Source organism: Pantherophis guttatus, chromosome 8 (genome assembly GCF_059756535.1).
Source record: "Pantherophis guttatus breed Tessera chromosome 8, ASM5975653v1, whole genome shotgun sequence".
NCBI classification, from domain to species: domain Eukaryota; kingdom Metazoa; phylum Chordata; class Lepidosauria; order Squamata; family Colubridae; genus Pantherophis; species Pantherophis guttatus.
The window spans coordinates 49,747,761-49,765,176 of NC_142070.1; the positions used below are offsets into that span (position 1 = coordinate 49,747,761).

The 17,416-nt window shown below is 41.1% G+C and overlaps 2 protein-coding genes across 8 annotated transcripts in view; one reads left to right on the forward strand and one right to left on the reverse strand.

Annotated features, from left to right (window-relative positions):
• Positions 1-9,384, reverse strand: part of CEP44 (centrosomal protein 44) — a 23,106-nt gene extending 13,722 nt beyond the window's left edge. For 2 of the 5 annotated variants that reach the window (XM_087874853.1, XM_087874852.1), the window contains exons 1-4: positions 8,981-9,384; positions 5,808-5,955; positions 1,541-1,687; positions 764-871 (exon numbers count right to left, since the gene is read on the reverse strand). In XM_087874853.1, the coding sequence (XP_087730979.1) occupies positions 764-871; positions 1,541-1,687; positions 5,808-5,955; positions 8,981-8,982 (405 nt within the window). In that variant the 5' untranslated portion in view covers positions 8,983-9,384. Of the gene's footprint in view, positions 1-763; positions 872-1,540; positions 1,688-5,807; positions 5,956-7,588; positions 7,720-8,980 lie in introns of all 5 variants that reach the window. The other 3 variants (XM_034401332.3, XM_087874851.1, XM_087874854.1) reach the window with 3 other exon arrangements.
• FBXO8 (F-box protein 8) overlaps positions 9,381-17,416 on the forward strand; it is a 20,507-nt gene continuing 12,471 nt past the window's right edge. For 2 of the 3 annotated variants that reach the window (XM_034401334.3, XM_087874855.1), the window contains exon 1: positions 9,381-9,645. The gene's annotated coding sequence lies outside the window, so the exon portion shown is untranslated. Of the gene's footprint in view, positions 9,646-14,185; positions 14,309-17,416 lie in introns of all 3 variants that reach the window. The other variant, XM_034401333.3, reaches the window with a different exon arrangement.

Genomic DNA, 17,416 nt, shown 5'->3' on the forward strand with positions numbered 1-17,416 from the left:
GGAAAAATAGATCAATAGATCTTCATTCTATCACCTCAATCATTGATTGATATACTGAAGTCTTTACACAGCCTTCTTAAACTGATTAAGATGAAACGTAGAACAGTTGTATCTAAATTATGAACAGCCACTGATAATCCACCACTAATCATAATATATTATTTTGTCTGTTTTTTGAGCCATGGTGGCACAGTGGTTAGAGTGCAGTATTGCAGGCTACTTCTGCTGACTGCCAGCTGCCTGTAATTTGGCAGTTCAAATCTCACCAGGCTCAAGTTTGACTCAGCCTTCCATCCTTCCGAGGTGAGTAAAATGAGGACCCAAATTGTTGGGGCAATATGCTGACTCTGTAAACAGCTTAGAAAGGGCTGTAAAGCACTGTGAAGCAGTACTGTATAGAAATCTAAGTGCTATTGCTATATTTGTTTTTATCATTATTGTTTTTAATGCTTTTATTTGTAATGCTGGCCTGTGACTGTAATAAAAATTGATTGATTGATTATACTATGACCATTTGAAAGTCATTTTACAGTACAAGGATGCAAAGTTAAGAAAAGAAATTATATAATCAGTTCGGTAAGATAGCATAAAGCAGTTAACATCCTCCCTGAACATTATTATTAACAACAAAGCTACTTATGCTGAAAACAGATAAAACATAAAAATAGTATCTGGGAACACCAAAATATCCATTAGGATAAATATTTTAAAATAACATGAAAAATATTTAACTCTTATATTAAAATATATTGAATATTCCTACCTGCTGCAAATCCACAGTACTGATAGCTACAGTAACAGACTGATTAGAAAAACTTGTGTGGGATAGAGATTTAACCAAATGGGTTCTCTTTTCTGTTTGGATTTTTATCTATAAGATATAGAAAGTCAATATCCAGAGTTATGCTAAGAACTGCATTTTATGCAAACCAGAGTATGTTTATTACATCAGTCTCCTGAAATTCAGGATCTTAAAAGTACATGATGGATGATACATAATTCATACCAATCATATCAATACACTAATGGAATAGCACTGGTCAGCAGATAATATGGGAGGAAGGACAACTATCTCTCCAAAAACTGTTCTGAGAAAAATGAGATATTCTGACAATTTATGGATAGGGAAATTTTTGGAAACCTATATATACATGTGGAAACTTTCATACACAAAGCTATTAGTGCAATAAACTTTTCTCATAAATTTGAATAAATTTACAACTAATTTAGTAATTATTAAAACCATTGCAACTTTAACTGCAAGACAGATGTAGGAAAAAAATTTAAATGAAAGAATGAAATAAATAAAATTGTAATGTTCCAAACATCAGAAAGAAAAAAACTCTAAATTATAGTGTGTTTAGTAAGTGGCATATAAATTAAAAGGCAATGATTTAATTAATAAAAACATTAATAAATGAAAATGTGAGTTATTACATTTTTCTGAGTTTAGAAAACTAGCTTTTTCTTTAAAATGCTAAGAATTTTTTATATTAACTAGTTTTTTTCTTTAAAAATTAACAAAATTAATTTTCAATACCTTATTCATGTTACTGAATTCTTTGTGCCTTTTATAAATGTAACTAATAATATCACAAACAATCTGTATTTTTCTTTCTGCAAAGCCATATTGAAGGAACTGCTGTTTTGACAGGACTGGTTTGTACTGAAATTGATCACGAAGAAGCTGCAGAGGATAGATTTAAAAAAGGAATTTATTTTCATAATACCGGTACTTACCGTATTTTCCGGCGTATAAGACGACTGGGCGTATAAGACGACCCCCTACTTTTCCTGTTAAAATATAGGGTTTGGGCTATACTCGCCGTATAAGACTACCCCTCTTCCAACGCACACCAAATAAAAATTAAAAAACATCAGATTTGATTTCAATATGGTAATTTTAATTCAAATGCTTATGCCTTTCCAAGAATCTAGTACACCAGGATACAGTGGCCTTAAATCTGTTGCTGTGATCTGGGTTAGATTTGGCCCACTGAAGTGCAAACAAACGTATTTTATTTCGTGTCACTACATAACCGTTTTGGCGGTGCTCATTCACCATGTCTGCTACATGTTTTTCGAGTTCTGGCCAATGTGGGGTGCCTCTTCTTAATGCACACTTACCCCTTGGCATACTCTTTAACGCTTTTACATTTGCTTTCCAGTCCCGAACCATCTTTTCTGTTACTCCATATTGTCTTGCAGCAGCACAGTTATTATGTTCCATGGCAAAGTTTACAACTTTAAGTTTAAAACTGGCTTCATATTTCTTTCTTCTTGCTGGTGGAGCCATGATGGGGTCTTGACTGTTATATTTGTATACTATACTGTATGTACTGTTGCTGTACTGTATGTATTGTTGCTGTACTGTAGAGAAAGGTAATGGGCTACGCTACGTGTAGTGGCAAGAGGGCTATTTTGTACCAGGTTTTTTTCCTTCACCCATGCAGCCTTGTTGAGATCCGCACACTTCATGAATCTGAGTTGCTGGCACTGACTGATGACACTGACAGAAAGCTGTGCCGATCTAGTCAAGGCTGCATGCTGCTGAATGCTGGAACCAGCTGGCTGCTGAGTGGAGCTTCTCCCAGGCATCTAGGGGGGTATTACCGACACTCCGACTTACCCAGCTGACCCCCACTGATGGCGAGCTCCACCGGTCTGGGGAAGTCAGAGCGTCGGTAATATCTCCCTGGATGCCTGGGGGAAGCTCCGCGCAGCAACCAGCTGGTTCCAGCATTCCAAGGAGGTCCACGGTGAAAGCGGCGCCACGGTCGACCTGGGCCAGCACCTTGCACACCTGGCTCTGCGTCTCCATTATGAGAAGCTCCATGCGACTTCGCATGTCTCCGCCCCAGTTGCGCAGCTCTCGCAATCCGCTCACCGGAGGAGCCATGAAGTGCTCGCACCGCCTTGCCAGATCTTCCTCGTCCTCCTTTCCCCATGGCTTTTCCGCTTGTAATTGCTGCTGCTGCCGAGGCTGCTCCTTCATCTCCGCCCACCGCACCAGACCCAGCCCGGCCAGCACCGCTGTGGCTCCCGCAGTCCAAACGGATCGGCACCCGGGCTCGCAGGCGAAGGGTGGGAGTGCGCAGCGCACTTTCCTGGCTTGGCGCCAATCTGGACGGCTGCAGTAATGGTGAGAGCGGGCAACCTCGGGAGAGCCATTTCGGGACTCCGTTTTGCACGTGTAGCGGATCCCAGTTACCAAGAAACCCGGAGAAGAGGCACAAGGGGGGTTTATCAAAAAGGAGCTTTAAAAGAGGTCTCGATACAGAGGACGTGGCGAGCATGTACACCGTCCACACAAACAGGCACCAAAGTCTCATTGCGGCAACGTTAAGCCGCGACTTTACACGCCTCCTAGTTTTAGGCTGCTTGTTCCAATGCCTTCGCGATAAGCCGGCAGAATCAAAATTCTTTTTTTCTTTCTTTCCCTCTCTCTCTCTCTCTCTCTCTTGGCGGCTTTGAACCCGTGGAATTGGGGGGGGGAGAGAGGGGGAATGTTATCAGCAACAAACAACAACGAAAAGTGTGTGTTTGTGGAGAGGGGAGGTAGTGGTAAAGGCGGCAGACCGTTTTTTTTTTCCCCAAGCCGATCTCTTTCGCGGCGTATCCAGCCCGACCCCATTCAGAAGAAAGGCTGCAGCCGGAAAGAAACAGGGGGGAAAGACATCTGTACCTTTTGTTACATACACACACACGAAACCCACAGTTTTCTGGCCTCTCGCGCAGATCTGTTGTGGGGTGGGGTGGGTGGGAGCCACATAATTCCGGGAGGCGAAAAGGGGCGCAGGAATATTTCCAGAAATGAGCGAAATAATGCAATCCACGCAGCGACGCCCATATTCTCCCGTTCAGATTCTACCTCTGGCTGAGAGAAAACTGCCTTGAAAGTTTCTCTGCCCCCCCCACCCTTTAAACCCAAGGCCCTGCCTCATTTGCAGACTAGAGCACTTCTTTCCCCCGCCCGATTAGCCCAGGTTAAAATCTTAAAAGCTCGGGCGCCCCTCAAGCCGCTTCTCCCGACATCGGGATGAACGAGAAAGCCGTTTTAGCTTCACCTATTCTTCCACACACACCCCTCCACCCCGGAAGGTAACTTAGCGCTGCTCCTCCTTTCCCCATGGCTTTTCTGGTTGTAATTGTTGCTGCTGCTGCCACCGAGGCTGCTCCTTCATCTCCGCCCGCCGCACCAGACCCAGCCCGGCCAGCACCGCTGTGGCTCCCGCAGTCCAAACGGATCGGCACCCAGGCTCGCAGGCGAAGGGTGGGAGTGCACAGCGCACTTTCCTGGCTTGGCGCCGATCCGGACGGCTGCAGAAGGAACTGGGCACCGGCTGTCATGTCTTTTCTGCTGTGCGGGATTCGGCACCTGGGCTCCCAGGGTTTAAGCCTCCGGGCCGGCCCGCGCTGCTCCAGGATGTTCGCTTCGGGCTCCTTGGAATCGCTGCCAGGCGGTTCTTCCCGTTGGGACGATGGTGGGTGGCTGCGAGCCTGGAAGAGGTGGTGAAATGCAGAGCAATACCTCGTGGGGAAGGAGTTCGCCGTGGCTCCCGCAGTCCAAGCGACGCCGATCGCTGCCACCCACCATCGCCCCAACGGGAAGAACTGCCTGGCAGCGATTCCAAGGAGCCCGAAGCGAACATCCTGGAGCAGCGCGGGCCGGCCCGGAGGCTTAAACCCTGGGAGCCCAGGTGCCGAATCCCGCACAGCAGAAAAGACATGACAGCCGGTGCCCAGTTCCTTCTGCAGCCGTCCGGATCGGCGCCAAGCCAGGAAAGTGCGCTGTGCACTCCCACCCTTCGCCTGCGAGCCTGGGTGCCGATCCGTTTGGACTGCGGGAGCCACAGCGGTGCTGGCCGGGCTGGGTCTGGTGCGGCGGGCGGAGATGAAGGAGCAGCCTCGGTGGCAGCAGCAGCAACAATTACAACTGGAAAAGCCATGGGGAAAGGAGGACAAGGAAGATCTGGCAAGGCGGTGCGAGTACTTCATGGCTCCTCCGGTGAGCGGATTGCGAGAGCTGCGCGACTGGGGCGGAGACATGCGAAGTCGCATGGAGCTTCTCATAATGGAGACGCAGAGCCAGGTGTGCAAGGCGCTGGCCCAGGTCGACCGCGGCGCCGCTTTCACCGTGGACTGCTGGGAAAGAAAGGAAGGTGACCCGAATTCTGGGGTAGAGTGGGGACGCGTTCCTTTCTCGTGGGCCGCGCACTGCCTGGTACCTCTTGTAGGTTGGAACTAATTTGGAGTACAGCTTCCCCTCAATGTTGCCGGCGCTCCCAAAGTGTCATCGGTCAGCGCCAGCAACTCAGATTCAGGTACCCGGCGTATAAGACGACCCCCGACTTTTGAGATGATTTTCCTGGGTTAAAAAGTCATCTTATACGCCGGAAAATATGGTATATGTCTGCTCAGCTACAGTAGGTATGGGGAAGCGCCTTTTCATAAAATTCCAGAGGCCTGCTTCTTTCCATGACCCTTTCTCTGGGTACTGAGAAATTGCTCTAATTCTCACTTTCTCTGAACAAAAAAAATGAGCACTTTTCTTTAAGCATAAAGAATAAATAACCAAATATTCTAGGTCACACTTTGGGGAAGAAAGCATCCTCTGCATAGAGATGTTAGCTAGAGGCCAACATATAGATGTTAGCTAGAAGACAGCATTTAGAAATTCAAGTCTTATAACACTATGCCATAATGCAGTAAAATTTAAACTGTTTAAATTTAAGGTATAATGACACTTTTACTTCTTCATTACTATTAATGGTAACATTGCCTCATTAGCATTTTAAGATATATACCTTATACATAGCATCAACAAAACGTGAATCATTCTTTGCTGTAAGTTCCATCCCTGATTCCATTACAAGTTCTGCAATATATGTTGAGAATGATGTGAAACAGTAGCTAATGATTGGTAAAAATACAGATGGATCACCCTTTGCCAACCTGTAATGGAGGGAAAAGAAATAAGAAATTACTGATAATTCGAAACCTTTATATCCCACTTTATCACAATAGTTTTATTTCTATATTTCTGAAACACTATCAGGAGACCATGGCTACATTTATTTAAGACTATTTTATATTCTGTTTTCAGAATCATTAATCTGCATTTTTTGGAATGAGTGCATCATTACTTTTTAACATGTAAAAACAACAAAAATTGAAACGGTAGTTTCTTAAGCCTTTCCCAAAGAGGACTGGGTTTATTTTTTAACTTTAGACAAAACATTCACTGCCTAGGTAAAATATACTGAGTTTTATTAAAGAGATTCAAAAAGTAATTTTTATATGGAGAGAGATGTTGCAACAACAAATCACTATGCACTTGATATGTGCTATTTTAAATACTGTATTCTGAATTTCATTGAAGTTTAGTATCTTATATAAAATGGTAGGAATCTGTTTAAACAACAATAATAATCGCCAGTTTAAAATCATCTAACAGTTAATGTAATCTTAGCTAAATACTTATTGAAAAATAAATGCTATGGCATGGAAACAAATTATTTATTTTATTATGATTCATTTATAAATGAATAGGATGACAAATCTGTTAGAACAATTTTTTTCACTTTACGACAACACAGAGATCAAACAAAAGGACAAAGCCCAACTCTCTTTAGACACTTATCAACTTTACATATAGCTTTTATTTTTCAATTATTGTTTATTTCTTATTTAATTTTCTAATTATAAGCCACCAGAGCAGACAGAAAAATTGCCTAATGGTAAAATTATTTTTGTTAAAAAAAATACAGACTTTCTTCTGTATCGGAATGGAACAACTCGGCACAGCCAACTTGGCATAGCCAGCTTGCCACCAAGTCTCTTCTGCCAACTCATTGGCTCTAAGTCATCGTAGGATAACTCAACACAGCCAATTCACTGTGGGGACAACTCACCAGGGAGAACCAGGTGAGTGAACAAACAGGTGGGCAGAATGCAGAGTAGCAGCAGCTGGGGGCTTCCATTTTTCATACACCACCACCACCACTGCACCAAGCTCCAAGCTGTTCAAAGTTTGGCCTATTCAGGGGCAGCAGGGAGGTGGCAGAAACTGTATCCATCCCATTTTCACATCCCTGCCACCACTGTGGGACATCTGGCAGCGGTAGCAGTGTTTGGGCTGTTTGGGGGGGATGGTAATGGACAGGGCGGGCAATTTTTCTTGCACAAAGTTTCCATTAAATCAGATTCTCTGGAAACCAACTAAAACAAAAAGTAATACAGAAGATATAATAATTTATCATTAACAATGAATGTATCCAAAAACTCATTTTCTTGTCCATAGAATGATACAACAAAACATCTTTCCATCATTTAGTTTTCATCAATGTCACATAAATAATGTTACTTCTTTCATCCAGAAAATTCCAGAGAGGAAACTCTTAAACAAATCATATGTTCCCATTCTAGTTTGTTTTGATCACAAGAGACTGCTTTGCTACATTCAGATAATACTGTACATTATTTAAAAACAAAGAATGGTTGTTTGCTGAGCAGAAAAATTCAATAGGTGAGTCACCAACAAGCCATGTTTATACCAAAAATTGACTACTAATATGCTTCCACTTACCCCATATAATCCACATCACTAGGATAATTTATAACCCGAAGTTTTTGTTCTATCTTATGCAAGTTTCCTTTTAGGTCTCCTGTAGCCATGGTATAATTATTCTTTTAATTATAATACATGCTCACTGTTGCCTAGAAAGCAGAGTAATTCTGTTTTACAACCTTTATTTACTCATTCTTTCATCTATCATCTATCCTGTTCAACTAACTCTAAGTACAAGACATTGATAAAATCAACACAATTAAAATAACAATACAATACAGAATTCTGGAAAACACTGTTCCATGACATGTGGGACATTACAGAAAATAATTCTTTCTGATTCCCATTTCTTTCATTTTACAACTTTACTTCACAAACTTTCGCTTAAGGGTGAATCAAACCAGACAGGATAGTTCTATCTAGAGAAGGTAGTTCTGAAGTTAAGCCATGTAGGGGTTTAAAAATTAAAAGCATCACTTTTAATTGCACCCAGAAGTCTACTGAGAATCACTTCAGTGTCTCCAACACTGGCATTGTACAATTTTAGCTGTTCTCACTTCCAATATGAAGGCTATTTAATAGGGTATTAAATGGGCTTTGAGTTGTCTTCAAAGGCATCTTCTTGTAAAGTGAATACTCCCAGTAATTGACAAGGCAAGCCACTAATAAATAAACAGAGAGCAAACCCCACTCCCTTTTGACACTGATGATGTTACCTAGTTTGGTAATGAAATGTCTGCAAAGTTCAGAGAGCATTAAGGACCCCACAAAATGAAAGTGTTTTAACTAGGGCTTCCACTTGTGCATCTTTCACAATCATGACTCCAAGAGTATTCCAAGTCACAGATCTGGTTCTTCTTCTGCTTATTTTAAAAGGGGGGAAGCTTTGCATTCAGTCGTTGGTAGGAAAAAAAGACCAAAGCTGGATAACCAAATTCCAGATAGTTTGGTTCCCACAAAATTTCATGGAAGAGATCCCACACTAGGCAGAAAGAGGAAAGAAAGAGTGTGAGAAGTTAAGACCAGGGGTCTCCAACCTCTGGACTTCAACTCCCAGAATTCTCAGCCAGCAAAGCAAAGCTGGCTGAGGGAGTTGAAGTCCACCAGTCTTAAAGTTGCCAAGGTTGGAGACCCCTGGTTAAGACTATATCGGTTTCTTTCCATTTATTTGACTGGGGAAAGCAACCTACCGTTAACCACTTTTCATTCTCCCAACACTTGGTGTTCCCTGAATTCGATTGTTTTCTTGCAGACATTTCATTACCCAAACTAGGTAACATCGTCAGCGCTAATAGGGAAAAATCCTACTTCCTACTAACACTGACGATGTAACCTAGTTTGGGTAATGAAACGTCTAAAAGAAAACAGTCAAGCTTAGGATCCTCATTTCAACTCTTTATCGGTACTTACATTTCCACTTAGGATGCGAAGCTGGCGACCTTCTGAAGAACTGGCCAAGGAGGGCGCTTGAAAGGGGCCAGGCAGGGTAACTTCTCCCCGTTGGCGCTCAGTCCGGCCGCTTCGATCTAAAGAAGGCTTTGACCCGCTTTGCCCTGGCGCTGTGCTTTCACCTCCGCGCTGAGCGGCAGTTTAAGCGCTCCCGCGGGCAAACTCGTTTTTGTTTCAGGTCCACAGATTCCTGACTCCTTTATTACACCCCTTTTTTAAAAAAATGCTCGCCCCAGTAGAGGCTCCTCCAGGGGCGTCTCAAAAGGGGGAAAACAATGTCGCTTTCGTGGTTTTGCTTCAATTCCACCGATCGAAAGTGTCGAGGCGGATCTACAGACAACTTCCTCCGCGCATCAAGATACGGTGCGTCATTTCCGGTGAAAACAGATGCGGCGGCCGTTGCTCTAGTAGCCGCCAGGAGATCGAAAGTGAGTCTGCGGGAGCGAGCGTGCGTGGACGAGGTGACGGCTCATGTTTGTGCGCATGGAACCGGAAGCCCGCCGGGAAGCTGGTTTGTTCCAACGGCTGCCAGAAGCTGCGTGACGCCGCGCTCCCTCACTTCGAAGGCTCGCACCCGACTGGAAGCCGAGTCGTCGCGGCGGCGGTTGGGACCTCAGTTCGTACAGGTAATGTGGGTCAATATCCAGGCGAGAAGTGGCCCTGGGGGCTTTTTTGTAACCGCCGACCTCGGCTAGATGGTATTTGAGACCAATCCTCAACTAAAGGTGGCACTGTCTGTTCTTTTTTCTTCACTCCTGTAGGAAATGAAAGAGCATTTGGAAACAGGTGCAGGATGCTGTTAGTGTCTCAGCGCTAGTATGAGTGTGTCAGTACTCGGGCAGGGTACATTTCCTAATCGTGAGATGTTATTGGCTTTTAAAGTAGTTTCCACATTACAGTTTTCACCTGCGATGTATGTCGCTCAACTATGTGGACCATGGCAATTGCAGCTTGGAATGTAAGAGGCATAAAGGATGGGAAGTAAAATGGGTGAAGTGAAAGAAAAACAGATGCATGTTTGGAAAGAATGATTTAAAAGAAAAAAAATTATGAATCAGTGTATGAATATCTTCAAAGCAAGACTGGCTTGCAAGGATAGAAAGGAATGGCAATAGAGACAACGAAGTTGGTATAAGCAATGTTTAGTTAAATTTTCCTTTTATTTCATGCTGCTAATTTGCTTTGCTTTTTTATTTTAGTTATAATGCCATTTTATCAATTATTTCCAGACATTTTATTTTTAAAAAATTGCTTTTGGAGGCCATTTTTTAAAAGCAAAATGCTTCAAAACTATCTGAAGGGGCACTCTAGCACAGGGGTGTCAAACTCAAGGCCCGGGGGGCTGGATCCAGCCCGGGGGGGGGGAGCTGCTTAGATCTAAGTTGCAGAGCCACCCTGAAAACAGCGAAGGACCGGCCCACAGTGCCTTTGCCAGCAAAAACGGAGCTTGGGAGCGCCACACGTGGCCCTCACGAGTTTTGTTTTTGCTGGCAGAGGGTTGTCAGGACGTTGTTGCAGCCAAAAATGGAACTCGGGAGCCCGTTTTCACTGGCAGAGCGCTCAGGCCACCACAGGCACCCTCGACACAAGTGACATTGAGCTGGCCACGCCCTCCCAGGCCACAGCCACCCCAGCACCCTGCGGTCAAACACAACGCTGATGCAGCCTTCAATGAAAACGAGTTTGACACCCCTGCTCTAGCAGAAGTTTTTGAAAGAATTCTAAGAGTGCAAACAAAAGACAATATCCTTTTATTACAAATTGAATTTCTAGTTTTTTAATACTGTGTATCAAGATTATGGGACGTGGTGGCTCAGTGGCTAAGACGCTGAGCTTGTCGATCAAAAAGTCGGCAGTTCAGCTATTCGAATCCCTAGTGCCGTGTAACGGGGTGAGCTCCCATTAATTGTCCCAGCTTCTGCCAACCTAGTAGTTCAAAAGCACGTAAAAAATGCAAGTAGAAAAATAAGGATCACCTTTGGTGGGGAAGGTAACAGCATTCCGTGCACCTTTGGCATTTAGTCATGCCGGTCACATGATCATGGAGACGTCTTCAGACAGCGCTGGCTCTTCAGCTTTGAAATGGAGATGAGCACCACCCCCTAGAGTCGGGAACGACAAGCACATATGTTTGAGGGGAACCTTTACCTTTTATCAAGATTACTTTGAGATTCATACACTTCTGTAATGATGTATTTTTGTGATTCCCATAAATAATTTCATCACCACAAATTTAAGACCACATAGTGATCTTTTTCTGGTGTTACTGATAATTCATAAAATTTGAACAGTTCTTCATTCTTGGAAAATTAAATACTGCAATTTAAAATGCGCACAATATAAAGATTTTTAAAATAACAACTCTGTATGAAAAATATATGAGAAAACTGATGAAAAATTTCTACCAGTATTGTTTTCTCATGGTACCTAGCTGACATAATACACACATAAAATATACTGCTCAAAAAAATAAAGGGAACACAAGCAGAAGACATCCGAGATCTGAATGAATGAAATAGCCTTATTAAATACTTTGTTTGTTACATACAGTAGTTTTGTGTTCCCTTTAGTTGTTTGAGCAGTGTATAAACTACTGTATGTAAAGAACAAAGTATTTAATAAGGCTATTTCATTTATTCAGATCTCGGATGTCTTCTGCTTGTGTTCCCTTTATTTTTTTGAGCAGTGTATTTCTCATGGTTTTTGTGCACTGCATTTATTCTCTGAAATCGTGCATTTAAGAATAAGAGACATATGAACTTAAATAGTTAGAAAAATGTTTGGTTAAGGTATTGGACTGGGTTCATGAAGATCACTTGATGACTTTAGGCCAGACAGGACAGGGTTGTTTTTAGAAACAAGTATTGTGAATCTTTTGATGAGTCTGAATAACAGGCAGGATATAAATTTAATTATTAAATGAAATATAATTCCCTTCTTCTTTCCAATAGGAAGAACTTGCATGTTCTTTAATCATTTTTATGGCTTGATTTAAAAATAGTTTATGTACTCATACAGTTGCAAGAAAAAGTATGTGAACCCCTTGGGATTGTGTGGAGTTTTGCATGAATTCGTCATAAAATGTGCTCTGAACCTCATCTAAGTCATAACAATAGAAAAACACAGTCTGCTTAAAATAATACTACACAAGCATTAGATGTTGCCATGGTTTAATTGAACATAACATGTAAACATTCACAGTGCAGGGAGGAAAAAGTATGTGAACCTTTGGACTTAATAACTGGTTGACCCTCCTTTGGCAGCAATAACCTCAACCAAACGTTTCCTGTAGTTGCAGATCAGACCTGCACAACGATCTGGAGTAATTTTGGACCACTCCTCTTCACAAAACTGTTTCAGTGTAGCAATATTCTTGGGATGGCTGGTGTGAATCGCTCTCTTAAGGTCATGCCACAGCATTTCAATCAGGTTGAGGTCAGGACTCTGACTGGGCCACTCCAGAAGGCGTATTCTGTGCTGTTGAAGCCATTTTTTTGTTGAATTACTTGTATGCTTTGGGTCATTGTCCTGTTGCATCACCCATCCTCTGTGGAGCTTCAGTTGGCGGACAGATGGTCGTACGTTTTCCTGCAAAATGTCTTGATAAACTCTGGAATTCATTTTCCCATCAATGACAACAATCCGTCCAGGCCCTGAGGCAGCAAAGCAGCCCCAAACCATGATGTTCCCTTCGCCATGTTTTACAGTGGGGATGAGGTTTTGATGTTGGTGTGCTGTGCCTTTTTTTCTCCACACATAGTGTTGTGTGTTCTTCCCAAACAACTCAATTTTGGTTTCATCTGTCCACAGTATATTTTGCCAGTAGTGCTGTGGAACATCCAGGTGCTCTTTTGCAAACTTCAAATGTGCTGCAATATTTTTTTGGGATAGCAATGGCTTCCTCCATGGCGTCGTCCCATGTACTCCATTCTTGTTTAATGTTTTCCTTATTGTAGATGTGTCAACAAAAACGTTAGCATGTGCCAGAGATTTCTGTAGGTCTTTAGCTGACACTCTAGGATTCTTGTTTACCTCATGAAGCATTCTGCGCTGTTCTCTTGCAGTCATTTTTACAGGACGACCACGCCTAGGGAGAGTAGCAACAGTGCTAAACTTTCTCCATTTGTAGACAGTCTGTCTTACCGTGGACACATGAACATCAAGGCTTTTGGAGATACTTTTGTAACCCTTTCCAGCTTCATGCAAGTCAACAATTCTTGATCGTAGGTCTTCTGAGAGCTCTTTTCTGCGAGGCATGGTTCACATCAGACAGTGCTCCTTGAAACCAGTAAACCCAAAACAGGTGTGTGTTTTTAAAGGGCAGGACAGCTGTCAGCAACACATCCACTATCATCACACTGATTGGAGTCAAGATTGGCTCACTCCTGGCTCCAATTAGCTCTTGGAGAAGTCATTAGGCTAGGGGCTCACATACTTTTTCCTCCCTGCACTGTGAATGTTTACATGTTATGTTCAATTACACGATGGCAACATCTAATGTTTGTGTAGTATTATTTTAAGCAGACTGTGTTTTTCTATTGTTGTGACTTAGATGAAGTTCAGAGCACATTTTATGACCAATTCATGCAAAACTCCACGTAATCCCAAGGGGTTCCCATACTTTTTTTTCTTGCAACTGTATCTGTAGCTGCTTAGCTTATTATTTCTGGCAATTATCTGATCTCACTTCCATTATTATGGGTGTTCAGAGAAAGTTCAGTTTATGATTAGAACATATGTCATTGGGGCTTCAAGTCTTAAATATAACTGTTAGCAACACCCTCTCAAACCAATGAACTATTTTGCATATGATGATCTTGCAGATAGAATAAAAAAGACAAGGGTATTTTGTGTTGTACTTTCAAACCTGCATAATCTTATATGTACTTTTGGCATCTTCAACTGGAGGAAAGATAAACTATGTTCATTTCAATATTGCTTCCCTTTCAATGTAGACAGTAAACTAATGTACTGATGACTTTAATTTCAATAGTATAGTTCAGGACCAATTTTGCAAGGTGTGGCTGCCACTAGTACTCATGAATGTGTTTATACAAAGTAAAGCTGTATAGTAACTATGCGAGTATTAAATTAATATAAATTAATTTATTAAATTTATTAAAATAAAATGCTGTTGATGCTACTGTGGAATTTGTTTCTTTTTAGATATGTAATATAATCCAGCTACACTTTGCTTGTTAGTTAGCTGTTGAAGTCAGATTCCTCTTGCTGTTTCTCAATTATTTTGGTAATGACTGGACTGCTGATCTTCTGGTACTAGAAGTGCTTGTAAGTAAAGAATATCTTATAAATTATCCTGGATGCTGACATTCATAGTGTTTCAGCTTCGAATTTCCTTTTATCTCCTTTGAGTTGATTACTATCTGTGTAATGGTTACTTTAGCATACCAATTCAAGGTTAAACCTCTTTCTGAATTCAGAGATTGTTTGAAAGATGTTCCTTGCTTTTCCATGTCTGTTTTCATGTTCAATTTCTTCACAGATGTTTTTGTAATACTGTTTCTTGTCTCTTCTAATAGCCTTTAAACCAATTTGCTAAATTCTTTTCTCAGAGTTTTGCCTTTCTTGGTCTTGGCTTGTGTCCTCCTCTGTAGTTTGCTTTCTACTTCTCCTTCTTCTCCTCCTCCTTCTCCTCACCCCTTGCTCCTCCTCCTCCTCTTCATTCTTACTCTTCTTTTCTCTCTTTTCATTTTTGGCAATCTCTTTTCACATTTATCCTCCTTTAAATCCATTCCTTAATTCCATGTTTCTTCTGTCAATAAAGTTTAGGATTTCCGAGGGATTTCTGATGTTTTCTTTGAAACCAGTTGCTATATAGTATGTACAAAATGATATGAAACTGACTTGTTTTCTTTTTCTTCTTGAGCTTAACTTGAAGGTTGCTCACAAGCAGTTTGTGATTGGCTCCACAGTCAGCACCTGGCTATGTTTTTGATACTATAATTGAACTCCTCTACCTCCTTTAGCAAAAATATAGTCAGTTTGATTTTTGTATGCCCCATCTATAAGCAATATAGAGATACCACTTCAGTTGTTTGACCATATTAGAAAAATGAGTCAGAAGAATAGATGAAAGTATGATGAAATGGACTAAAAATTTTGCCTATAATATAATATACTGAGGGACCAATGGGAAAATGTGGAAAAGGATTTAAATTTTTATTATGTTCTAGCTGTCAACATTCTTACTGATGAACTCAACGAAAGGAAGCACGGCTAAGACGGTCCAATCTCTCTATGCAAAACTTTATTGAGTACATCATATCGGCAAAGATGAGGGCAAAACCAAATTAACCATTTCCTGCGCAAACCCATATGATTAAAGTTTAGGTCTTTCGTCCCCTCCTATTAGACTAGGCCACATTGTCCAATGGAGACTTCTGGTATTGTTGTGAGAAAGTTTTTTGACTCTGGTAACACCTGCCGAAATGACCTCCGTTCTCACGGCTGGCATCTTGATGTCTGGAGCTTGATGTCTGCCACGGCTGGCATCTTGATGTCTGGAGCTTAAGTTCTATCTCTGCCTTCCCTCCATTGGCAAGCTGAAAAGTGATAATAGTTGCAATAGCAAAAGTGCCTTGTGAAGCTTGACACTACCACTATAATTGGTATTTGTATCCAGAGAAATTGTCTAGAATGCATAAAGTACTTAGAATCTTTGCTGGAAATGTGAACAACATGCGAACAACTTTTTTATGATTTTGATGGATATGGGAAAAAAGCCAAAACATTTTGAATACAAATACATGCATTAATGCATAAGATTTTAAAGGTAAAAGTACAACTCAAACTACATACTTTTCTTTTGGGATTAATGGACAAGCAACTAGAAAATAAGTCATGGAACTTTATTTTCTATATAATGACTGCAATAAGACTATTAAGAGCCGCAGTGGCGCAGTGGTTAGAGTGCAGTACTGCAGGCTACTGCTGATCACTGACTGCCAGCAGTTTGACAGATCGAATCTCACCAGGCTCAAGGCTGACTCAGCCTTCCATTCTTCTTAGGTCGGTAAAATGAGGACCTAGATTGTTGGGGGCAAGATGTTGACTCTGTAAACGGCTTAGAAAGGGCTGTAAAACACTATGAAGCGGTCTATAAGTCTAAGTGCTCTTGCTATTATATATTCCACAGTGAAATTGTTCGACATTATCCATAGGACTTTAGTTATATCCTCTGATTAGAGAAAAACAATATTTTTATGGTTGAGTGGATACTCAACAAACTTTTTGGATAAAACAGAAAAAATGCACTTATGATTTTTGGTGTTGATGAATAGAAAAAACTGGAGAAAGTGAGATGTTTTTGTACTCAGAATTTTAACAGTAACAGAATTTTGTAATTGTATTTATATTTGCTACAAAAGAAATTAGAAATTTATTTCTACTTTTTTGTTCTTTCTGCGCTTTTTCTTTTTTCTTTACGGCTCTTTTTTGTTCGTTTGCATTAGTTTTTATGTGGTTTGTAAAACTTTTAATAAAATTATTTTTTTTAAAAAAAATCAATTATTGGAGTGCAGAAATTTATAAGTCAGTTTCCTGATCCATTTCAATTTCCTAAGCAATACAGTGCAACTATATTTTAGTCTTTCATGTTTCCAACTTCAACATTTCAGTCTTCAATCACAAGCAGCACTTGCTTGCATGTTCTGTCATTTTCAAATTGGACTAAAACTCGTCAACCTCCTCTTCTTCTGCATCAGTGTTTCCAACATAATCTTTAATGTCTAATCAGTATTATTTGGTTATTGACTATATTGTAGCCAAGTATTGTTCTTGCTATGCCATTATAAATGCAACACTTTTTTTTGTTTTTCATGTCCTGAGTAATAAACAGTATGATATTCTGAATGAAAATGTCCCATCCCAGGCCATCTCAATTCACTGACTGCTATGATAGTAATTTGTAGTCATTTCATTTCATCTTTCATTGTACTGAGCTTTTGTGTGTACATGCTTCTTATGTTCTATGTTCCTTTTGGAATTCTATTTTTGCAGCTTTGGATTTTCCTGATGGCAACATCAGCTATTAGACATCCCAAAGGCTTAAATCTGGCCATGTCATAAACACCGTTAGTACTCAGCTTTTCAGTAGTAAATTGAATGCCATCTGACCTGAAGGACGATCATCTGGCACTATATCATCAATCATTTTGAATTTTTAATCATATGGTTTTCTTTGTAAAAACATAAAGAGTTGTTTAACATTGCATTCTTTCATGCAATATGAATTGATGTCTTTATGATGAAAGTGGTCATCTGCCTCTGACATCTTCCTATATCTCAGCTGCCCACCCTGTATAGGGGTCTGTTTGCTTTAGCTGGGATCTGAGATGACCTTCACACTCTGGATATCCCTGCTAGGAATATATAGTC